This window comes from Prionailurus bengalensis, chromosome A1, assembly GCF_016509475.1.
Source record: "Prionailurus bengalensis isolate Pbe53 chromosome A1, Fcat_Pben_1.1_paternal_pri, whole genome shotgun sequence".
Lineage (NCBI taxonomy): Eukaryota > Metazoa > Chordata > Mammalia > Carnivora > Felidae > Prionailurus > Prionailurus bengalensis.
The window spans coordinates 196,322,478-196,348,611 of NC_057343.1; the positions used below are offsets into that span (position 1 = coordinate 196,322,478).

The window sequence follows — 26,134 nt, forward strand, 5'->3', positions numbered from 1 at the left end:
AAATCTATTTCTGCAGTTTGAAGATGTAATGTAAAATTTCTGTGATACATGTATATAAAAATATATTTATTGAACCATCCATATACACATATCCACGCTGATTCCAATGGAAAAAAATTAAAGTTTTCTGAAATTTTCTCTGTGGTCAACTCATAGTTGTCACTATTTAACCAACTTTATCTGTGAAAAAACTTTTGAAGTACTGTGACTATCCCAGAGAGGAACCTACATATAATCTAGAAAACATCATTTCACTAAGACAAGGCTGTGTGTTGTTCATTCAAGAAACATTTATTGATAGGTACTACGGGAGATACAAAGATGACTCCAACACAGACCCTGCCCGTAAGGAGCTTACAGTCTAGTAGGGGAGACAGAACACATCCATGGGATACATGGTCAGAGCTACGTTTCAGTAAGATGAATCTAATATTGTGTATAAGGTAGGCTGGGGGTAAGAACAGGTAAAGGAAGCTGAGATGCCACTGAAATCATCTAAGTGAGGAGGAAAGAGGTGTGAAAGCCTTGAGGTAGCACTGACAGGACTTAGCTAGAATAAGAAAAAAAAAAAGCAGAGGACTTAGACTTTTGGCATGGGTGAGGACACAGAGAGAACAATGGACTAGGTCTGGGAAAAGAAAGTTGGCACATAAAATTCTTCTGCATAGGAACAAAGTGGGATATACTGGGCACAATCAGAAAGAAATGGCTAATCACCCAGACCAAGGATGGAAGTACCTCTGAGTGTCCCCAGTGACTTCCTCCCTCCTGTGCCCACCCCTCAAAATTTCCCAACAATCCCCTCCACTATGAATTGTGATAGTGCCTAAAAATTTAAGTCCTATCTCTAGGCATGTCCTTACTTGTGAGAATAAAAACAACAAATACATTAATTTATTCAACTCAGTGAGTCCTCTTTTAAGGACTCTTTTCATGGAGGTCACTGTACCTTCTGGTGAAATACAGGGATAATGAACCAGTCCTTGTCCTCGAGGAGCTTATGGTCTAGTAAAGGAGGAGCTAATGGTAGTAAAACTCATACAGGTCATTCTAATTGCAGGTTGAAGGGTAAGTTATATGAGGAAGGAGAAAGGTTAAAAGTGCTCTATGAACACACATTTTTAAAAATGAAGGTTAGACAGAATCTCACACAGGAAGGACGACGTAGGAGGGAAGGAGATGAGAATGAATTTGCTCCCCACTTCAAATTCTGGCCAAACTAGACCCCAAAAAAGGGGTTCCCCACTCCTGTTGCAAATCTTTTCTCTTAGGGAAAAGGAAAATGGTCTTGAACTGGGTTTTGAAAAAAGCAATTTCGATGGCAAGAGCTTTGGGGACAGGGGGATGTGGATACATATCTATCTTCAGGGAAGAAAGAAGGCACTTGAAGCCACGAAAATCAGCAATGCCAGGCTTATTAGAAAAACCGTAAGTAGTTTAGCACGGCTGGCGCATCACCTCCATGAAGAATGGGAGAAATCACCGCAAAGGAAGATTAGGACCCTGACAGGTACGTGGCGTTGCCAGGCACTGAACAGGGTACATGCCTAAGACCAAATTGCTGCCCCTTAGGAGCTTACAGTTATAACATTACAAGGTGGGAAAAGCACCACAATGTACAGAACGCAAACTGCCGAAGGATTCAGGAGAAAATTACAGCTGAGTTTCAGCTATTAACATTAGGATACCCAATAGCTTTCTGACAGCTAGTAGTAAACCCATCCCTGAGGGGAGCACAAGGTAATAATGTCCTTAGACAACAGGCCCTGGTAGAAGTGGGCATTAAGACAGTTCGAAGAAAACTGAGAACAAGTGGGTATGAAAACTGAGCTACAGAAGAAACCGAGTATGCATATAAAATGTGGCTCCTTCCCTTTTCTCCCCACATCCTGACCTTTAACAGCTCTGGCTTCCTTCAGTGAACCTAGGGCAGAGTGGTGACCCTCAAGGTGATCCATGTTACTTCTACAAGCCAATGTAGGACTCTGCGCTGATAATCTCTTCTCTGAGCCATTTAGCTTTTGAAGAATGAAGAGGTTGTACAAACTTTAGTCCTTTCCAGCACTAACATTCTATGATTCAGAGAATTCTAGGAGTCTCTCCTGTCTCTTATGGCAATAATCAGAATGGGAAGAAACACTTTAAATATTCTGATGTGTCTCACTTAAAATTATGATTTTTTCGTACAAATCACAATGATCCTTATCCCACCAGCTAACTTCTACCTCCACCCATTCTCCATAAACTAACATCTAACTACATGAATTTATTTTCAACATGATGTGTTCTACATAATCTACTTAAGCATACACTGAATCTTTAGAGAAAGGAAGACCTGTTCTTCTCCGCTACTTCCGTATGCCAGCTTTTTGGTATAACGACTTTCATTTAAAAGGGCAAAATCAGGGATAAGATATCATAAAAATTTCCTAAAACTATCTAAGAATTTAAACCAAATCCAAACTCAAACAGGTGACATCAAAGCTTGGGGAGAAAATCAGTAACCAAAGTAGTTAATTACATCATATAGTTGAAAGTGTTTATATCCAGATTAAACAAGATATAATCATCTCTAACTTACGACCAGAAATGTATGCAAACTTCCCATAAGCAGGTTTCTAAAAAGTAAATACTCGTTAAAGTAATTCAATAGTGAATTTTTGGTAAACATTTGCTTTTTTAAAAGACAAAGACACACTGGATGACTGCAAGTCCCTTATGAATCTGTGACACTGGCCACATTCCAAGGTACTCATATGGATTTCTGTAACTGGCCAGGTCACGTGGTCTATGGAAGTAACCATGAAATTGATTTCCAATACTATTTTCCTCTCGTAGAGAGCTAACAAAAGCTACCGGCTTCAAGAGGAAACTGGAGAAGCAGAGACCGTCCGAAGTTTTCAAAACAAGTCATATAATCAAAAAGTGAACAACTTTAATTCTAAGCCAAGACAGAAGTATAATCAAACCAAAGCTGGTTATGGACTTTTTTAGACCACTACTAACCAACTTCTTACTTTTTATTCAGGTCATTATGAGACCGTTTCATGAAAGCATTAGCAAAGCACATGAATTTCAGCATTATCCTGAAATAGCTACATAACCACTAAGAAGTAAGTTTCAGCTCACATGTGCTACCATTTCTCCTTTAACATAGTCTCATAAGAGTTCACAAGCCCACCTATGGTCCCCAGAACCTCAGTATCACAGTACAAATCCTAAAACATATTACTATCTTAAAACCATAAATCCTTACTTATCTAGTGCCACATGGCCATTACTTGATCAGCAACTTCCCACGCAAAATGTTGCTAAGTTTCTAAAACTCTAAAAACATTAGGGTTTCTAAAACATTTGTGGAAGACTATCTCTAACTGTCCACTGCCCATCCGTGGCATATTAGGCAGTTCACTAAAACCTCATATTCGAAGAAAAGTTGAAGTTGCTTTTTTTAAAAGGTTCATAACTACTGAACCAAAGGTCTTCTCTGTACGCAGTTCCTGCAGAGATTTCTCTTAAGTAGCACAAAAATAAAACTTCAATATAAAGTTATCTTTATATCAGTAGATTTGACAAATGCAACCATATAGATTCTAACAAATTGCTTTCTATAAAGTGCCACGTTTTCCCACTAAATTATTAAACTCTACAAGGATTTTCAAATAAAAGGATGAAGAAAAGTATCCGAGGATGGCAGTTACAAGCACAAAACACAACTGCTATAAACCCACCCGGATTAAGGTACTACAAAATTATTGTTACCTTCCACATGTAGGTTCAAGGTTATACTACATGTACCAAAAATTCAGGTGAGAAAATAACCCAAGAACAAATCATGATTATTGTTACCACAGTCTATAAACCAAAGTAGCTCTACAAAATCAATGTTTCCTTATCTTGTTTACCTTAAAGGAAATGGAGAAGAGTAATGCTAACCTTTCTCTGAATGTTTTACAGACTCAGGTCTCTGTACTGTGGTAACTTATTATGGTCATGTCTTATTTAATATGTCACTCAAATGTAAAATAGGTAGGCCTTAGGGTTCTAGAGAAAAAGCATCAGTTTTGGAGGCCAAGCTGCTTCCTGCTACTTGGATGACTTAGAGGCCTAGTCATTTAACTGCTCTACGCGATTTCTTCTTCATCTATTACTTTGGGAAAAATAGCACCTAATCCACAGGGTAATTGTGAAAATTAGTTTTCTAATCAGAAACTAAAGTGCACTTCGACTAATACTGCGGTAAGTAACCTACCCATCCAAAGCCAAACAATGATTTTTGGGTTCTCTATTTCACTCCCAGCAAAAGCTCACAAAGTTGACAACACAGGAATACAAGAGCAAAAGAAAACAATGTACTTTTGTAAGGCCCAAGATGTGCTTGCTTTCAAAAGGTCTTACAAGACTAAGACTCACTGACCCAAACTAATCTTACTTAGCTAAAATACTCATGGGTAAAGGGTTTAAAGCTCAATAGAAAAGAACTGTACATTGGGGCATTCTTACAGATGAGAAAAGTACTTTAAAACCCAAAAAGCTTAAATTTGACGAGTTGGTGCTTGCCTAGAGACAATCTTGCCCTAACCTAGTTTCACTTTCTACCTGTGGGAATATATGTGTATCTAGGGTATCGTGCTTATTCTATTGGCAATAATGTAAACAATGATATTGGGATTCTTCATAGTGTTAACCATGATCCTAAATCTGATACATAAAGTCCAATGCTATTTAAAACGCCACAATCATCCCAATTCTGAGGACTTGAAATTACTAAAGCAACCCTTCTCTTCCTAAGCTTATGCAACAAGTTACAAAAAGCACCTAGCATATTACTACCTGTCCAAATGTTTCTTTAAACCCACACATGGGTAAAGGAAAAGTGAGATTATTAATTACCTGCAGATGTAATTCCTGAAAGAGATCTGTTTCATAATTCATTTAATTCATCTAAGGCTAGTTTTCAAATGAAGGAATCTTCAAGTTGCCCTCATCCACCCCACCCTCCATCCTCCATGCATTATAGGGAATGAGGAATATCCATGATCTCAATGGGGGGTTGCTTCATTTTTATGGAACATTTAGCGTTGTCAGCCCCACCCACTAAATGCCAGATGTGTGTGGTGTCCCTTCTCCCCTCCCCCCCAAATCTCGCCCATTTCCAAATGTCCTCTAGGAGGTATTAACAGCCCCAGTTGAGAATCACTGCATCCAGTTAGTGCCCTTAAACCATGGAGTAGGAAAAACACCTATTGTGAAATGTATGGTTTAGCATTTATTTGTGAAAAAGGATTTCTAGGTTATCCATAATTTATGACTTTACAGTTACTACAACTTAAAAATTTTTTTCAAAAATATCTCCAGCTAAGTTTTTTTCTTTCCACCACAGGCTTAATATAAGCTACAAAAGTACAAGCTGAATGTCTTCCAATTATCACTGGCCTGGCCCAAATGGTTACCAAATAGTTATTTAAACTAACCCAAAAAACAGTCATGTGACTCAGTTATGTAATTTTCTTTATGTGAAGGAGATGTTCCCAATTTTCAAATATTTGAGGTACTGAGGACCGATAATATCAAACTTCATTTTAGTTTAAGACTACACCCTTCAGCAAACCTAGAGTTTCCCAGTAACAACAAACAAACATTCCTATACCTACTCATATACTGTCCTCAAACAGTCCAAAGGATTGAACACTGTTAAGAAAATAAATAAGTTAAATTTGACAACCTCGTTGCCCTTCAGATTAGTAGGACAAGTTATCACACAAAGGCTTGCTTCACAAATGTGCACACAAAACCTTCACCCACCTCACACCCAGCACTCAAGAAATTAACATACTATGTAAAACGAATATTAGTCTATATTGCCAGATTAATTTTTCTTCCAGAAATATTTTAATAAAAATTGGCCATTTCCAAGGAACACCCACTGCATGCCCATCAATAAAAGAGAACCATAACAAAATAGAAAATTTACCATATGCCTATGATTTAAGAAAAAAACTGGCAGACACTCAAGCACAAAGTCCAATATTAAAGTCATATTCCTTCTTACGGGCTATGATTAGGATTCTGAATAGATACCGAAATAAAATACAAATGCTGGACTATTTAGGTCAAAGGACCTCTAAAGAAGCATGTCTGTCCTCAAAGGCATTCCAGTTTGAGACTCAATTTAAGAATAAGGCATAAAACAAATGAACAGAAGACATACAAGGTGAAAGCGGGATTCTTCAATTCCCAACATACTCTACACCTGGTAAAACAAATCTAGACTTTTTTTTCTTTTTTATTTTTCTTTAAACAATTGCCAAGGCTGGAATCAAAGATAAATAGAAGGCACAACAGTTTTGCTCTGGGTTTTGTGTTCTTCGGATTTTGGGGTTTCTTTTTTTGTCGTTTTTTTGGTTTGTTTTTTTTTTTTTAAATACAAATTAAACATAAAAGACCCTACTTCAAAAGAAATCTAAATTAGTTGCATCCTAGACATTTAAAACCTATCTCACAAATTTAAATGATAAAAACAGTAGGTTTATAATTGTTTTGTGATCACATATCCAAAGGAAAAAAAAAAAAAACTCTACTAACACCTTTTATTCAGTTTTTAACCATACCAGCAAGAATCAAACTGTCAATTTTTCCAATGGCAATTTCTACACACCAGAAGGTAGTCATGACTCTCAAAGAAGAAACAATTTAGATTTTTCCTGCCTTCAAAATGTTTATCAAATCCTGTGTTTTTCACAGGCTTTTGAAACACATAGAAAATAAGAAATATTCCAATGAATGAAACATACCAAATGTCAGTAATAAGGTAAGACACATTCCTTTGGGGAAACGGCTGTTAAAAAAAATCCAGTCTGTATATGCAAAAGTAAAGCAAGGAAATTCAGTCTTTTTCTCTTCTTTAAAAATCTGTTTTTCCTAAAATATCATTCCACAAAATTGGAAGTGAAGGACTAAAAGGTGAGGAGAGGGAAGGGAGGGAGAGGGAGCACACATCATTAACACAAAAAGTAAAATTGTACAAACTTAAGCAGTTTATAATAGACTAGGGTCATACTCCAGGATACCAAACGCTGGTATAAGAAATTCACCATTCTGCAGGAGCTAGAAGATTTGTACTGCTGCGTGAAGATCAACGAAGAGCAATTCACTGCCTTGGGGCAATTCCCCTTCCCACTCCAAATCCTGGTTTCTGCACCATGCCTCCACGGGGCGGGCCTCTCATTCCACCACCCAGCCCACCTCGAGGACCTCCAGGTCCCCGCAGGCGGTTATCTCGACGGTCCCCTTCCCGGGCAGCTCGAGTCTTCTTCTCTTCCACATTCAGACGGACCTCACCTCTGAACATGATGGGCTGTAGAAACAAAGGGGAGCAGACTTAAAGAGTGCTTATGGGATACCAACTACCAAAGATAAAACCAACAAAGCTATCATAAAGAAGCAGCAACTTACACATCAGCTACATTCTCAGTTTTTATTTCAAGCTCAGAACACATCATTAAATAACATGGAAAGGTGGAGCTAGGCATGCAAACTGGTTCAAAAAAAGGACAATTTAAACAACACAGCAGTGCAAGTAACTCTCATTGTACTTCTATGAACAAAACGTATTTTCCCATAGAATTATATAAATAGAACAATGTAAGTAAGAATGGCCAAAAAAAAAAAAAAAAAATTGCTACCTTCACCATGGATTTGAAGGCTTAGAATAAACCCCTATCATCACCTAATGTGGAAAAGATGGGGCTACACATACTTCTGCCAAGTACATATACATCTCAAAAACATTATTAATTTCATCTAAATAAAACTGTAACAAAATGCTATTTACCTTAACAAAATTTGGGACAATACTGAAGATATTAAAGAGGACCTTAGTGAAGAGTAAAAAGATACATCCACACTAAATCTTGGGCCTTGCTTTCAGCCCAATAGATCTGAAGTAGAAAACAAAGGGTTACTCGAGATTTCAACAAATTCAATTTATGCTCCTCATTGGCACACACTGGTTTTCTAAGTGACTTTTTCTTTTTTTTTTTTTTTTTTTACTTATTTTTGAGAGGGGGGCAGAGGGAGAAAGAGAGGGAGGGAGAGATGGGGAAGGGGCAAAAGGAGAGAGGGAGAATCCCAAGTAGGCTTCCACGTTATCAGCACAGAGCCCAACATGGGGCTTGAACTCTCCATCCATGAGATCATGACCTGAGCTATAAGAGTCGAACGTTTAACAAACTAAGCCACCCAGACACCCCAGTGACATTTTTTTTTAAACAAATACCTAAAAGTACTGACTCTGATAAGAAGTGTTCTATATGCCTCACATTTATTTAATGCTCACAACCACCCTTCAAGGGCTGTCATTACACCACTTTAGAGGCCAGCCAACTAAGGGCCAGGAATGTTCAGGAACTTAATGGGTCACAACATAAAGAGCAATGGAAGGAGGAGGAAATGAAGGGATCCTGACAGGCAAGTAAAAGCTTTGAACCATGAGGCTAAACTACAGCGTGTCAAACACCATGGTCAGTCTTACATAAGCTATTTCTGTACTCATAAAAAATTACTGAAGCGAGTATGGCAGAGGTCTGCCAATACAGTAAGAAGGAGGCAAAAGACAAGCTACACTTGAAGCTCCCAAAGTACAAAGGGGTGATGTGAAAGTACACATGAGGAAAGCTACATAAAGGGTAGGGTGGGGAGGGGAGGCCCCTTTGAGTTGATTTATATTTAAAATTCTGATTAAATACATAAATTTGTATTTGTACATTCATAAATATATTTAACACTAAAATATTTATGTAATGTTTTAATATTCACACTATATTAAATCACTTCACACACATGAATCTGATGCACTGTTCCAGGCAATATTCTACATACAATGGGGAAAATAAAACCATACTAAAGTCTAAAAGGTAAGAGAAGTTGGAGAGGTTTTAAAAGGCAGTGATTGAAGACATCTCTGGGTAGTTATCACAAGGGTAGAAGCAATTTGAATGAGAAAAAGGTCTCAGACATACAGCCTCTGAGAAAATTTCAAAAAGTTCTTATGCATAAAGATGCCATGGCTTATCCATGTGCATTAAATGAAACAAACCCCCCTTACCTTGGACAATTAACTAAAAAGCCAGTTATCAGGTCTGACCTCTTTTGGCCCACTGGGAGTATCCTACCCTCTAAGGATGAATTCAAGGCTGCACCACAAAGGTGCACTGGACCTTTTGCATGCTGAATTATGGATTTCTGCACAAGACCTCTGGGACATTTCTAGGTTCAGTATTCTGTGCCTATGCTAAGAAAAGCCACTGTTCTCTCCTTACTTCTAAGTGTTTTTGCAGGAGATGCATCATAAAAATACTGGTGAAATAGTTTGAAAGATTAAATACACATTTGCAGATTAAGGCTCACTTAATGTTATGACCACAACAGTAAACTGGACAGTATAACAATCAACATTCTGAAGAACATCAGAAGTTCTACAGAACCTCTGGGAAATAATGACCTACAAGATTTTTATTACATGGTTAAGACAATGTGTAGTTTCAATCTGCAGAGACTGAATGAAAGATGAGTTGTTGTGGGCAACTTTTGATGCAAATGCTTTGTAGAGAGACAGGTGATGACTGCGTATCATGTATTACAAGCCATTAATTTTTATACTTTACAATAATGGGAGGCCTGGGTGGCTCAGTCAGATAAGTGTCCGACTCTTGACTTAGGCTCAGGTCATGATCTCTCAGGGTTCATGGCTTCGAGCAGGTACCCTGCTTGGGATGCTCTCTCCCCCTTTCTCTCTGCCCTTCTCCCTCCGGCACTCTCTCAAACTTAAAATGATTAACTTTATGTTATATGAATTTCACCTCAATTTTTTTTTAAGTGAGATTTTTTTAAATCCCACACCCATCACAATAAATTAACAGTATTTATACTTTTGTTCTCTACTACTATTACAGAAAGTGTTTTGTGGAAAGATGTGGAGGAAGGGAAGGGTTTCTTTTTGTTTGTTTGTTTTCTTTTTTTTTCTTTATTCTTTTTTTTTTTTAATTTTTTTTAACATTTATTTATTTTTGAGACAGAGAGAGACAGAGCATGAACGGGGGAGGGGCAGAGAGAGAGGGAGACACAGAATCCGAAACAGGCTCTAGGCTCTGAGCTGTCAGCACAGAGCCCGACGCGGGGCTCGAACTCACGGACCGTGAGATCATGACCTGAGCCGAAGTCGGACGCTTAACCGACTGAGCCACCCAGGCGCCCCGGGAAGGGTTTCTTAAGAACCACACAGTAGTAAGATTCCAAATCTACCAAATCCCTCTATTATTAGAAAGTACCTGTAGGAAGAAGTACTGTTAATAAAATTGGTCCAGGCTGGGTGACTCCAAACCTACACATCTGCCCCGGGAAAATTGGCTCTTAAGTTATCTTAGTTAAAAGCAACACTGCATTTCATCTCCTAAACCAAAAATCACCAAGGAAAGAAATCTGCATAAATTTCAGTGCACTGGTAACTATTAGTTATCTCATTCTCATCATTCAACTCAAAAATAAAGTTATTTAGACAGAAGTTTTGTTACTCTCAACTCCCAGGCAAGTCTTTTAACAATAATGGCCCATCACAATGGAACATACTACCAAAACATGTTGGAATAAATTGTACTTTCCATATAAGAGATATTTGTAAAACGAATATATTCAAAGATCCAAGTTATACTTATAAAAAAAAAAAAAAAAAAAGATGAAAAACTGCTTACCCTGTTGCTAAGGACCTTCTGAACAGGCTCAGAATCATCAAACACAACAAAACCAAAATTGGGTAATTTCCCGCCACTGTTAATGCGTAGCTCCACCACATTCCCATAACCTGCAAAGGAAACAAAGACTCTCAAGTAACATCTTAGAACATTTCCTTTAAATATTATACACACACTAATCAATGACAGCCGCTAGTCAACATGGGGCTACAGACCGCTTGTAATGTGGCTAGTCCAAAATAAGAAGTGCCGTAAGTCTAATACACACTGGACTTCAAAGACTTAATATGGAAAAATGTAAAACAGCTCTTATTTTTACACGTTGATGTTTTGACACACTGGGTTAAATCAAATATTAAAATTAAATTATCCAGTTTCTTTTTACCTTTTAAAATGTAACCAGTAAAAAAAATTAAATAAAATAACCACTAGAAAACTTAAAATTACATATGTAATTCACTTAGATGAATGAATCTAGTGTTTAAATCTCAACAGATAGATGTATTAGGTAAATCTAGCACTTAAAACACAGGAACTTAGGGGCGCCTGGGTGGCTCAGTCCGTTGGGCATCCAACTTCAGCTCAGGTCATGATCTCGCGGTCCATAAGTTCGAGCCCCGCATCGGGCTCTGTGCTGACAGCTCAGAGCCTGGAGCCTGTTTCGGATTCTGTGTCTCCCTCTCTCTCTGACCTTCCCCCATTCATGCTCTGTCTCTCTCTGTCTCAAAAATGAATAAACGTTAAAAAAAAAAAAATTTTTTTTAAAAACTCAGGAACTTACTTTGAAAAAAATCTTTAAGTTCCGATTTATCCACTTCATGTGGCAGATTGCCAATGAAAAGTTGGTGACTATCAGGGTGTCTCACAATTCTTCGGGGTTCAACGTCACCTTGCTCACCAGCCTCACGGACTTAAGAAAACAAAAAACAGCAGCAATGAAAGAGAAAGACATTTTCAGTGGCTATTTCAATGATTTTTTTTCTCCACCCCCAAACACAGGTAATTCCATCAGCCCCATAATTTATTTTTAAAGTAGAAAATATCAACCACCCCTAAAGAACAAGCTCTCACCTCAAAATCCCCCAAACCAGAGAAGTCACCCTTCTGAGCTCTTACTTGGTCTAGGTCCCCTCTGGGGAGGAATATTTATTCGTTGTTCTCGCACTCTTTGATCCCTCTGAGGCCTCTGCGGTGGAATCTGAGATTCAGGCTTAGACTCCGGACGAGGCTGAAAAAATTGTAAGTTAACCTCTGTGTAAAAAGAAAGCAAGCTTACCTTTTTCCCTGTAAAGTTTCTTAGCTAACAATAAGGTTTAAAGAGAAAATGACAGGGGTGCCTGGGTGGCTGAGTCGGTTAAGCGTCCGACTCTTGGTTTCAGGTCATGATCTCACGGCTTTGTGGGTTTGAGCCGCACGTTGGGCTCTGTGCTGGCAATGTGGAGCCTGCTTGAGATTCTCTCTCTCACCCTCTCTCTCTGCCTCTCCCCAACTTGTACTATCTCTCTCTCAAAATAAACTTTCAGCGTCCAACTTTGGCTCAGATCATGATCTCACAGTTCATGAGTTCAAGCCCTGCATCGGACTCTGTGCTGACAGCTCAGAGCCTGGGCCTACTTCAGATTCTGTGTCTCCCTCTCTTTCTCTCTTGAAACTAATTAAACATTAAAAAAAAAATTGTTTTGGGGCGCCTGGGTGGCGCAGTCGGTTAAGCGTCCGACTTCAGCCAGGTCACGATCTCGCGGTCCGTGAGTTCGAGCCCCGCGTCAGGCTCTGGGCTGATGGCTCGGAGCCTGGAGCCTGTTTCCGATTCTGTGTCTCCCTCTCTCTCTGCCCCTCCCCCGTTCATGCTCTGTCTCTCTCTGTCCCAAAAATAAATAAACGTTGAAAAAAAAAAAATTTTTTTAAAAAAAAAAAAATTGTTTTAATAAAAATAAAAATAAAAACTGACAACTCTCCAAAAAAGGAAATTATTAAAAACCACCCTGTACTCTTCTCTGCTCTGTGTACCAGTACCCACATTCTCCAAACCTATGTGAACCACATTACATGAAATACAAGCAAAAGTGCCCAATATACAAGCTTAGAAACCCACCTGCGAAGCTGGTACTTTAACAACGTGAGGTGGTATCCCAGTAACCGGAACAGCTCCACTGGGTGGAAGGTTCTTACTGGTCACAGATGCCCAAGAAAATGTCTAAGGGAACAACATTACTTGATTACCCCTTTCAAAATAATATAAAAGCTATTAGTCCTTAATTTCTTGTACATAATATATGCGTCACATTTTCATACTAGGTAGGATGTTGTTTGTTAAGTATCTTGAGATTCCTTTTCTTCCCCTACTTACAAATTTAGTTTTAAAATCCCCTAGGACTAGTCATCAAGTATCAGCAAAGTAAGAAAAGGTTTAAGGTCTAAGAAGCTACTTTCACTCAATTTCAGGTTTGTGAATCAAAGAAAATTCTCTCTCCTTCAAAACAAGCTTCCTTCTAGGATTCTCCCAATTAATGGTACAAACATCAACCCTGTTACATCAACTTTAGAATTCTCTTGAACACCTTTTCAATCCGTATCAAACTTCCCAATTCTTACTATTTACGGCTTAACTACCTTCACTGCCACAACCTTAATCCCAGGTGTCAAGATTTCTCTCCAGGGCTACAATAGCAGTCACCTAACTAGTCATTCCTTCTCAATCCAGCCAACCTACTTTTCTCCCTGCAAGCTCAAGTCATTTCCTACTCACCTAATCACTGCCCTCTAGAGAGAGACCAAGAACCCTACCTGTTTTATCAATATCTCCCACACCCAAAACAATGACCAGCAGAGATGCTTGAACTATTAAATAAATGATATAAGAAAGAACCTTAAGAATCCTGACCCCATAAATACAGCACAAAACACATTCCTTCACAGAACACCAAATGTAAATGTTCTGTGATCCCAGTTAACATCACCCTGAAATGCCTCAGGAGTAACAGAAAAGCTTTGAACTTTGAAATCAAGTATTCTAATTAGAAAAGTGGCTGTAGTTTGGCAATTTGTTTCTACTTCTACTGTAAAGTTATCCTCAATTAGAGTCAGAAAAAAGCAGGAAAAAGTCTGTTGTGCCATGATATATTTTTAAAAGGTACATTATCACTTGTTTTTAACAAGCATTATTTTGAAACAAAATATTTAAAAAATGTGAGGTTGTTGATATGGTGATAAAAGAGCACCTGAAATTTCTGGTCTAAAAGTATTCAAGTTTCCTTGGGTGGGGAGGAGAATTACTTTCAGAAAACAATATGCGTCTTAATTCCTATCTGAGGTATGGCTCATTAGGTAGTAAGTTTCCCTGAACAAATGAAAACATACCCATAAAGTCCACCAAACAGTACTATAAAGGAAGAGAGGTTTTTAAAAATCACCTAGAAACAGGAAGAAGGAAGACATACTACATACCCTCAGGTCTTCCTGTACTGTCTGTGCTATGTCTGCAGGTGCTGGGGAAGAACTCTTCTGGGCATCCTCAGGAGCAGTTTCTTCCAACACTGGCTCAGACTTTTCCTCTTGGATTTCAGAAACAGGTTCTTGTTCCGGTTCTGGTTCAGGATCAGGCTCTGGTTCAGCAACAGGTTCCTCTAAATGTTCTTCCAAATCATTGCTTTGGAAAATTTGAGAAACATCATTCTGCCTCCACTGATTTAGCAAGAAACTCCCAAGTATTTATTAACTATAGAGACCTGAACCAAAAAATAGCTCCCTGTCTCCAAAAAAAGATCTGAGTATTAAAACAAGACAACTCCTTAGAAAAGCATTCAATGAGCAAATCAGATTTGCTAAATTCTCCTAAGCAAATACATCAAAAACAGATCAAAATGAACCAAATCGTGGTTTGTTACAATCCTGAAACTATCACAATTCACTTAGCTAACCACACATACAAAAAGACTAACAGCTTGTGGGGAAGGGGAAAAGAGTTGTTCAAAGGTTACAGTTTTACTTTTGCAAGATGAAAAGTTCTAGAGACCTGTTGTACAAATATTTGCATATAGTTAACATTACTACTCTGGGGCGGCGCCTGGGTGGCTCAGTCAATTAAGCGTCCCACTCTTGATTTCAGCTCAGGTCATGATCTCGTGGCTTTGTGGGTTTGAGCCCGGCATGGGGCTCCGTGCTCACAGAGTGGACCCTGCTTGGGATTCATTCATTCATTCTCTCTCTCTCTCTCTCTCTCTCTCTCTCTATCCCTACCTGGCTTGCACTGTCAAAATAAACAAACTTTAAAAAGGAAAAAACAAATATTACTACACAGTGCACTTAAAAATGGTTAACAAGGGGCGCCTGGGTGGCACAGTCGGTTAAGCGTCCGGCTTCAGCCAGGTCACGATCTCGCGGTCCGGGAGTTCGAGCCCCGCGTCGGGCTCTGGGCTGATGATGGCTCAGAGCCTGGAGCCTGTTTCTGATTCTGTGTCTCCCCCTCTCTCTGCCCCTCCCCCGTTCATGCTCTGTCTCTCTCTGTCCCAAAAATAAAAATAAAAAAAAAACGTTGGAAAAAAAAAAATTAAAAAAAAAATGGTTAACAAGGTAAAATTTGTATTACGCGGTTTTTAACATCAAAAAAAAACCTCTCAGAACTTAAAAAAAAAAAAAAATCACACCAGTAATTCTCGAGAAAGAAGTTATGATTCAGAAGACTTCTTCTTAAACCTTCCAGAAAAATCACAAGGAATGTTTGTTAATGCTGCAAATGATTTCCCCCTGAAATTCTAATCTGGCAGGTTTGTGGTGGGACAACAGATCTTTTTCAACTTGCAACCCAGGTGAGTAATGTGGTTAGTTTGTCACCACACCTGGAGAAACACGAAAACATCCTTTAAGCACTAAGTACTAAGAGTTTCATATCAGATGACAAGTAAATATTTCTATTCCTATCATATTTCTGTTCTGTTGCAGATTTAAAAAAGTTTAAGATATAGTCACACATTTAGTGTCTGAGTTAATGAAATTATTTAATTCATGTCTGAATTTCTATCAATTTATGCTTGATCTCTAAATAAGTCCTTGAATATATTTATTCCCCACAAAGCACTTAATGCAATGCCTTGATGTGTTAAACACTTGATAAGAAATCCCCCAAATCAGGGGCACCTGTCTGTCTCAGTTGGTACAGCATGAGACTCCTGACAGAGGTTGTGAGTTCCAGCCCCATGATGGGTATGGAAATTTACTTAAAAATAAAATCTTTGAGGGGCACCTGGGTGGCTCAGTTAGTTAAACGTCCAACTTGACTTCAACTCAGGTCATGATCTCAGGGTTCCTGGGTTCAAGCCCCACATTGGGCTCTGTGCAGACAGCATGGAACCTGCTTGAGATTCTCTCCCTCTCTCTCTGCACCCTGACCCCTGAGCTTATGCTCTCTCTCTCCCTCTCAAAAAAAAAAAAAAAAAAAAAAAGAATTTAAAAAAAATTAAATAAAATCTTGGAGGAAAAAAATAATCCCAAAATCTATTTTTCACTTATGGCCAAGAAAAAAATGAAACCAAAAAGCAACTGATGGATACTATTTAAGTAAGTTCTCATTGTGCAATAGGAATTAAAACAAGTTATAACATTTTTGTTAGCTCAGAGATACCAAAAGCAAAACCTTTCTTTTAGGAAATTAGTTATTTTCAGAGATAATTCTGAGAATATACGACTGCTCTCCAACAAAGGGAAAGACTAGACAACCCAAATTCTCATGCAGGTCTGGACAGATAAAGTTTTTCTTACCTGACAGTCTGATCATAGAAAGTTCCAGATTCATCAGGTACTACCTCAGGTGTCTGCTGTCTTTCTTCAGGTTCCTCTACCTCTTCCTCAGATTCTAAATGAGTAAAGAAACAAAGTAATTTGTGCTTAATTCTCAAATACAACTGACCCTTAAACAAGACAGGTTTCAACTGTGTGGGTCCACTTATATGTAGATTTTTCTCATTAAATACAGTACAGTACTGTAAATGAATTTTCTCTTCCTTATGATTTTAATAACATTTCCTTTTCTCTAGCTTACTTTAAGAATACAGCACATAATACATTTAACATACAAAATACATGTTAATCAACTTATGTTATCAGTAGTTTCCAGTCAACAGTAGGCTATTAGTAGTTTATAGAGAGTCTAAAGTTCTATGCAGATTTTTGACTGGGGGGGTGGGGGTTAGCACCCCAACACTCATATTGTTCAAAGGTCAACATTATATTCATTTTTACAGTGTTCATCACCATCAAAAAAGTAGTGAGTGGGGGGATGAGTTAAATAGGTGATGGGGATTAAGGGGTACACTTGTACTGAGCACCTAACGTTATACGGAAGTGTGGAATCACTACAGTGTACACATGAAATTAATATTACACTGCATGTTAACTGGAATTTAAACAAAAACTTTAAGAGAAAAAATGAAATAAAAACATATATATAGAAAGTAAATAAAACACAGAAGTTTGGTAAAATCATGGGAAAAGTGTAAGGACAGAATTAAGGCTAATGTAGTGGCTGGGTTAAGAATAAGAACATGGAATCTGAGGTCATTTTGAGGCCCATAATCCAATGCAGGCTCTACCACGTAACTAGCTATATACAACATCAGGCAAATTACTGCTCTGTGTCTCAGTGGCCTCATCTATAAAATGAGAACAGTACTTAAAGTACTTATCTATAAGGCAGTTGTATTATACAGTAAATATACAGTACTTAAATTTTTATTTCAGTCATATAAGAAGTACTGATATACTAATTATTATTAGTGTTTAGAGACCATTCTTCAGGTGTCTCTCATGTTTCTTCTGCACATCTTACAACTAAGGCAATGGCTACCTTTTGCTCCAGACTATCCTTTAGAAATATTTATACAGCAGCCTCAGAAAAGTATCTCCCTCCAGAGCAAAGGGTAGGCACTTACTCCCTATTGTAAAAGATTTTGATCCTTGAACTTAAGGTTCTACTCTTGCAATGCACCCTGCTACAATGCAGGTGTCGTGCAGTTCATGAGATCTACCATTGTTGCAGTGAGTAATTACCTACTACTGACTTTGGAGTTTTAGCTCTTCCGTGAAGCAGGTTGACCTGTTAGATTCGAGTAGGTTAAAAACTCAGACATTCCCGTCTTGACAATTAGAAGTTGTTAATAAAGAATACAGAGTATAATAAACACACTCAAGAAACCCATACTCTCTTCAGGTCAACCTGATGCCATCAAAAAAAAAATTTAGACAAGTAACTTACCCTCCTGAGGCTCAGTGACAAAGCCACCAAAGACCTCATCTTGGTATCTGAAGATATCATTGTGAACGTAGAACTTATTTGCAACAGAGCCCTGCAATGCCAACAAAAACTTTTCATTTATTCAGATCTTCACCAAAAGCCAAATCACCCTACACCAATGGTTCTCTACTAAGAGCAATATTGCACCACCCAGACACATCTGGCAATGTCTGAAGATACTTCAGTTTTCACATGGGAGAGTGCAACTGAAAGCTATTGCTTGAGTAGAGGGCAGGAATGCTGCTGAACATCCTACAATGCACAGAACGGCCAGCCACAACAAAGAATTATCTGGTCCAAAATGTTACTAACACCAAGAATGAAACACCCTGCTCTGCATTATAGCCATTAAAAACTACACTCAAATATATTGCTCCCTTAAAATACCACCAGATGGACAGCCAAATACTGGTAAAGTACATAACATGTCACCACCTCAAATTTGAACAGTAACTACTTTTACCAACTGCAGCACGTACTTAAAATTCCTTAAATCTGTATCCAAGAATATTGATATAAACACTCAACAGTGCTACAGCTGAAAAGGTCTGCCTAGAAGACCACACCAGAGTATAAATCCAACTATGTCATTAACTATTCAAGCTCCAACACTGTCTCTTCATCTACATTTAAAAAAAAAAGGGGGGGGGGGATATCACATCTCCTATCTACACAGGAGCTTTGGATATTAAATGAGACAGTTCATATAGCAATGCATTATATAAGGTAACGTTAGATTCTTCCTCTTTAATAGGAAAAGGAAATTTAAGCAAACTTAAAATAATTCTTAATCATATCCCATATGACTCTGTATAGTTAGAAATTCATCAAGTTTTATACTACAGATAATCTAAGCCATCCTCTAAAACTCATGACTAAAATGAAACACGTTAATTTCTCAAAAAGACAACTGAGTTATTATTCAAACAGTAAGATGACAGGGGTTTTAGATTCATTATTTCTGAACAGAAAATTATCTTTTATTCATTCATTCATTCATTCATTCATTCATTCATTTATTTATGGGGGACAGAGAGAGAGAAAGAGAGAATATTCCAAGCAGCCTCCACGCTGAACGTGGAAGCCCAACACAGGGCTCAAACCCATGAACCATGAGATCATGACCTAAGCCAAAATCAAGAGTCGGAACTTAACCAACTGAGCTACCCAGGCTCCCTGAACAGAAAACTATCTTAAGGGTAATGCTAAAGAAAACATCTAATCAGCAGGTCCCTATTGAGCCACTTCCACATGCGTATGCAGATAGGCTTCCTGACTTTGTTCAGTGTGCACCAGTCAGGAAGACAGTACAAGTGCAAACTCTTCAACATAAACCTGTGGCTCCTTTCATGATAAGCAGGAAAAGAAACAGGGCTCCCTGAAGAAACAGCAGATTCTAGAACTGGGGCTGGGGCTAGGACTAGGGCTGGAGCAAGGAGAATATCAAATGAACCTGAAACATCTTGTGCCACAAAAGTTATAAAGTGCTCCCCCTGCCAAAAACAAACAAATAGATAATGGTACTGTAGTTAAGAAAGTATTCCTTATGCTTAGGAAAAATGCTCACTGAAGTATCTGAGGATGACTAGGCATGATGTCTCCAACCTACTTATAAATGGTTTTGAATTAAAATGACAGGTAAATAGAAAAAGCATTACTAATGTACAGGCAAGTGTTGGCAATGGCTCTAGGTAAGGAGTATGTATGAGGTATTGTACTATTATTACAACTTTTCTGTAAGCTTGAAATTTCAAAATAAATACTTTCTAAAAAGATTTGTACAACCTTTCATGGTTTGTTTCTTCATACCTCAGGAGCAAGGACAAATGTCTGCATGAATCTCCTCAAAGCCTGGTTGTTATTGGAGAGCAACCCCATCACCTGGACCACCACCCCATCATTCAGAGTGGCATGAGCATCAACATGGCGAATCTTAGTGTGGCAATTGGTAAAGTTTTGTGACATGACTTTCCTATGGATTTCCTAAAGAATCAAGGGAAGAGTTAATGACTTAAAATTTACAATCTCCAACAAAAACAAGTTTTTAATACAACACAAGTAGAGATAATCTGCACATTTAAATTACAAACTACACAGACCCTAATTTGCCTTAGAACAGGATATCCCCAGTGACCGCCTTGAGCTTTTTAAAACTGTCCTGAATTGACATACCTAAAAAAGGTTTACAGTAAATGAGAATGATCCCTGTGCTAAAACCAATTACCTCCTAACAGAAAATTTTCAGAACAAATTATTCAAAATAAGGAAATCTGACACCCTAAGCTTTTCAATGGCTTTACCAAATAGGTACTGAACACCAAAACTGCTAAAAAGAAATTGAAAAACTTCGTCTTTAAATATCAGCAAATCTGTTACGTATGTACCTGCCTCAATATGGGTTATTTTCTAGCTGTGTAACAGCCTACACAAAGCTTGGGATGCTTACTTTCTGTCCATAAACCGCATCTGCTGGCTTTCCATTTGAATCCAATCCCCCGTGGACATAAGAAGAGTTCTTTCCATAAAATCTGTAAAACAGAGAGATAATTTACTTGTCAGGTGCAAGCATCCTAAGCCTTGATATTTATTTTTCATGTTTGGTATCTATTTGCCTCACTGGCAGAATCTTGGAAACAAGGTGTTTTTCTTTTTCATTTTTGTATACAATCATAGATCTACTCCCTACATGTCACTCAACATTTGCTGCATAGAAATAGATTTGGTCAATGAGGCAGAACACTTTACAAGTCATAAGCTCCAGATTTCAGAGTAGGATGATTGTGTTGGGAAAGATCTTGTAGTTCATGTCAGGAAGGCTACTTAGAAGAAAACAAGTTCCTGTTTTCACTCAAGAAGAAAACAGGCAGCTTTAATACAGATGAGGACATCTACACTATCCCGTAAGCTTACAAAGTCTAAACCTTTTATATCTGAGAATGCATGTGAGGGGATTCCATTAAAAAATCAGTAATTTAACAACAAAAACAAAACCAGTAACTCCTGCAGGTGAGGTTTAAGAGTAATTTTTAACAATTCTTGCTGATGCATTAAGAGCTTCAGACTTTAATTCCCCATAGCTTGAATTCACCTATATCCTCAATTGCTTTGTTTTTTCATTGTAACACTGGATCAAGGGGAAAAAAAAATACTGGATCAGGAAAGCCAGATGCAGACACAAAGATACCCCAAAAAGTGCCCCAACCCAGAAATAACTGCTATTAGAATTTCTTGATAACTGGGGCGCCTGGGTGGCTCAGTCAGTTGAGCATCGGACTCTTGATTTCGGCTCAGATCATGATCTCACGGTTCATGGGTTTGAGCCCCACATCTGCACGGATAGTCTAGGGGTTCCTTGGGATTTCTCTCTCTCTCTGCCCTTCCCCTGCTCACTCACATCTTCTTTCTCAAAATAAATAAACTTAAAAAAAAAAAAAAAAAAAGAATTTCAGGGCGCCTGGGTGGCTCAGTCAGTTAAGCATCTGACTCTTGATCTCTGCTCAGGTCAGATCTCACAATTCTTGCGTTTGAGCCCCCATTGGGCTCTGCACTGATGGTACCAAGCCTGCTTGGGATTCTGTCTGTCTTTCTCTGCCCCTCCCCTGCTTGTGCTTTCTCTCTCAAAATTAATAAATATTAAAAAAATTTTTTTCAAATTAAAAAGAATTTCTTGCTACCTATACTACCTACAGATATGCAATTTGTCACAAATGAACCCATACATATCATTCTACATCCTGTTCTGTCCCTCTCTGGCCCCTCAAATAGGACAGTTTTGGGCCCACAGGTACCCTAAGTCTACCCTGCAAATTTTAAAGTTATTAAAAGGCTACACATCTGCCAGTGCATCAGTTCAATGCTGGCTAATCCACTTTTCATTACAGGTAAACATCAGAGATATCAGAGTTTGGTTCCAGATCAGTGCAATAAAGAGAATATTGCAATAAATGGAGTCAAATAGGCTTTTTGGTTTTCCAGTGCATATAAAAATTATGTTTACACTACACCTTTGTCTATTAAACGTGCAACAGTATTTCTACTACAATGTAAGCAATGCAAGCAATGTACATACCTTAATTAAAAAACACTTTGTTGCTTAAAAAAAAAAAAAAAAATGCTAACCATCATCTGCACTTTCAGGGAGTCCTAATCTGTCTATTGGTGGAGGGTCTTGCCTTGATGGATGGCTGCTGACCAGGGTGGTGGTTGCAGAAAACTGGGGTGGCTGTGCCAATTTCTTCAAGTTAAGACAACAATGAAGTTTCTTCCACCAATTAACTTTTCCTTTCACTAAGGATTTTCTGTAGTGTGTGATACTGTTTGACAGCATTTTACCCACAGTGGAACTACTTTCGAAATTGGAGTCAATCCTCTCAAATCCTGAGAGCCACTGCTTCATCAACTCAAGTCTATGTAATATTCTTTTTTGTTGTTACTCCCAACAATCTTCACAGCATCTTCAGCAGTAGATTCCATCTTAAAAAAAAAAAACACTTCTGGGGCGCCTGGGTGGCTCAGTCAGTTAAGCGTCCGACTTCAGCTCAGGTCATGATCTCACAGCTGGTGAGTTCAAGCCCCACATCGGGCTCTGTGCGGACAGCTCGGAACCTGGAGCCTGCTTCGGGTTCTGTGTCTCCTCCTCTCTCTGCCCCCCCCCCCCATGCTCATGCTCTATCTCTCAATAATGAATAAACATAAAAAAATTTTTTTAATTAAAACATTTTAAAAAACACTATCTTTGCTCATCTTTAAGAAGCAACTCCTTATCTGTTAACATTTTATCATGAGACTGGAGCAACTCAGTCACATCTTCAGCCTCCACTTCTAATTCTAGTTCTCTTTATATTTCCACCACACCTGCAGTGACTTCCTCCTCTGAAATCCTGAACCCCTCAAAGTCATCCACGAGGGCTGGGATCTTCTTCTCAACTCCTGTTCATCTTGATATTTTGACATCTTCCCATGAATCACGTCCAATATAAAGTTGTTTCATCTACACTGAAAATCTATTATTGTCAGTGTAGCCACCTTCACCACCTACCTTATCTAGATTTTCTGGATGGCTTGCTGCAGCTTCTACATCAGCACTTGCTGCTTCACCTTGTACTTTGATGTTACGAAAACAGCTTCTTTCCTGAAACCTCATCAACTAACTTGTACTAGCTTCAAACTCTTCTTCTGTGGTTTCCTCACCTCTCTCAGCTTTCATAGAATTGAAGAGTTAGGTCCTTACTCTGATCAGGCTTTGGATTAAAGGAATGTTGTGGCTTATTTGACCTTCCATCCCACTACTCAAAGTTCCTCATATCCACAATAAGGCTGCTCTGCTTTCTTATCATGCATGTGTTCACTGGAGTAGCACTTTTCATTTCAAAAACGTTTCCTTTTTACTCACAATTTAGCTAATAGGCCAAGAGGCCTAGCTTTTGGCCTATCTCAGCTTTCAACATTCCCTACCAAGCTACTTATGGCTTTTGATGTGAAGGGACAGACAAGTGACTCTTCCTTCCACTTAATACCTAATTAAAGCCATTGTAGGGTTAAGTTAACTGGCCTAATTTGAATACCACTAAGTCTCAGAGAATAGAAGGCCCAAAAACAGGGAGAGAGATGGGGAACGAGTCAGTGTAAGAGTCAGAAGACATACAGCATTTATTGAACATTAAGTTCATGGTCTTACATGCGTAGGCATATGCCATAAAACAATTATAATAGTACCAACAAAGGTCACTGATCACAGATTACCATTAAAAAATATAATAATGAAAAAGTTTGAAATATTGTGAGAATTAGCAAAATGTTGACAAAGACACAAAATGAGCAAATACTGGAAAAATGGCACCAATAAACTTGCTAGACTGGAGATTGCCACAAACTTATAACTGCCAAAAAACACAGTATTTGCAAAGCACCATAAAGTGAAACACAATAAAATGAGATATGCTTGTATGTATGTTGTACTTCAAGATAAAATGTGAAAAAAAAAAGGTCTTGAGTCAATAAATGTATCGACAAGGACTATATTAATTTCACTTAGTTCTCCTAAGTTTTATGTATTAATTTGAGAGAGTGAGAGCAAGCAAGAGCAGGGGAGAGGCAGACAGGGAGAGCAAAAAATCCCAAACAGGCTCCCCGCTGACACTGATGAACTGTGAGATCATGACCTGAGCTGAAATCAAGAGTAGGATGCTTAACTGACTGAGCCACCCAGTCACCCCTTGCTCCTTTTCAAAGTCCAAAGTTACCTAATCTCTGAGGACATAGAAACAAATTTTGACATAAAACACAAAAAGAAAAAAGGGAAAAAAAACATGTGAAAACCTGTTCAATCACTTAAGTCATGTCAACACCAGATTTGTTTTTAATTTTCTATTTATTTTTGAGAGAGAGAAACAGAGAGAGAGAGAGAGAGAGAGAGAGAGAGAGAGAGAGAGAGAGAGAATGAGAGGGGGAGGGGCAGAGAGAGGAGATACACAATCTGTGAAGCAGGCTCCAGGCTCTGAGTTGTCAGCACAGGGCCTGACGCTGGCCTGGAACTCATGAACCACAAGATCATGACCTGAGCCAAAGGTGCTTAACCGAATGAGCCACCCAGGCACCCCAACACCAGCAAATTTTTAACAGCTTACATCCTTACCTGCAAAATAAAGTTAACTACCTAATAATGTCTTACTAAAAGGTTTTAGTAAAGATCAATAGGAAACAGGTGAGAGCAGAAAATTGTAAATTCTCAAAAAAATATATATTTTCCATTTTCACAACAAGGACTCAAATTTATAAAGTTTCTTTTTCACCCAATAAGGACGTGATATCCGATATGCAAGCTGGTCAAAGTAACGAGGGAAATAGTCTGGTCCAGCAAACACACATTTTGGCATCTCTAAGAAATTATTCTAACAAGTCTATAAATCAACCTGTATATTTATAGCTTTGTATAATGCTGGACTGTTTGTAAGAAGAAATAATGGAAGCAACCAACAAATTCACCACCGGGGATTAAAAGATGCTATATATCTCTATAAAATAAAAAATACGTGAATACTAAAATTAATATGATACATGTACTACCCTTATGAGATGACCCCCCAAATTATCAAGTGAAAAAACTAAAAGACAGTATGTTAAAAATGTTTGCATATACAAAGAAAAATTGTAAACATGGTTTTACTAGAGCTTTTTGTGTTTATTTCATAAACTGTTAATTTACAAGCCTATACCACATTTCCAAGTTACCCTAATTTTTAAAAGCACATGGACACAAAAATGTTACTGTAGGAATAGTCTTCAATACATTCTTACAAAATATTCATGATTCACCAAAAAACACCACAAAAAACAGAAACAAAAGCATAAATACCATATTTTTACATTTTCAGCCATGATTTTTCTGATAATGTGTAAGTTTAGGTGACTTAGTCTAATTTCTTTATACTTGTATATTCTACTTAAAAATTTAATTTTAATAGCCATCATTTATTGGCTCTTATGTACAAAGCACATATATGCAACAAGTCTACAAAGTGCATGACAAGAGACTCTGAAGGATAAGTAGCTACATACTAAAAAACATTAGATCATGCATGGTTAAAAAAAAAAAAAAAAAAAAGTTTTACCTGTGTAGCATGTCTGGGGCCTGGTTCAGCAGCGTGTAATACTGCCTCACAAATTCCCGCCCGACCAGCAGGGGACTAGGCTTCTCCATAACCATTGCTTTGGTCAATTCAACCTGGAAAAAAATGTTGAAGATGTTCAACTTTAAAGATCAAGTACACAGGGGAAAAATGGCAGGGGAAAAAACTGAATTATTTAGCTAAAACCAACTCAAAGACAAGACACTTTAGCAATTCTTGGTTTTAAAAAATAAGCATAAGAATAAAACCCCCACAGACCAGGTTAGATTTTTATTCAAGTTTATTGTAATCTGATGAATTCATTATTATTCTCAAAAATTAATTTCTTTAAAATGATTATAAGAACTTCAAAGGTACATATTTCCAGCAGGTACCTTATCATAATTTCTCTGAATTTTTTTTAATGTTTATTTTTGATGTTTTGAGAGACAGACAAAGTGCAAGTGGGGTAGAGGCAGAGAGAGGGAGACACA

At 38.1% G+C, this 26,134-nt stretch overlaps 1 protein-coding gene across 3 annotated transcripts in view; it reads right to left on the minus strand.

The window, feature by feature from the left end:
• Positions 1-270: 270 nt before the first annotated feature.
• The window catches only part of G3BP1 (G3BP stress granule assembly factor 1), a 36,656-nt gene continuing 10,792 nt past the window's right edge, over positions 271-26,134 (minus strand). For all 3 annotated transcript variants that reach the window (XM_043598647.1, XM_043598470.1, XM_043598562.1), the window contains 11 exons: positions 25,644-25,756; positions 20,480-20,561; positions 19,843-20,016; positions 17,995-18,085; positions 16,503-16,596; positions 14,193-14,394; positions 12,841-12,942; positions 11,865-11,976; positions 11,530-11,658; positions 10,749-10,858; positions 271-7,357 (listed from right to left, as the gene is read on the minus strand). In XM_043598647.1, the coding sequence (XP_043454582.1) occupies positions 7,151-7,357; positions 10,749-10,858; positions 11,530-11,658; positions 11,865-11,976; positions 12,841-12,942; positions 14,193-14,394; positions 16,503-16,596; positions 17,995-18,085; positions 19,843-20,016; positions 20,480-20,561; positions 25,644-25,738 (1,398 nt within the window). In that variant the 5' untranslated portion in view covers positions 25,739-25,756 and the 3' untranslated portion in view covers positions 271-7,150. The remainder of the gene's footprint in view (positions 7,358-10,748; positions 10,859-11,529; positions 11,659-11,864; positions 11,977-12,840; positions 12,943-14,192; positions 14,395-16,502; positions 16,597-17,994; positions 18,086-19,842; positions 20,017-20,479; positions 20,562-25,643; positions 25,757-26,134) is intronic.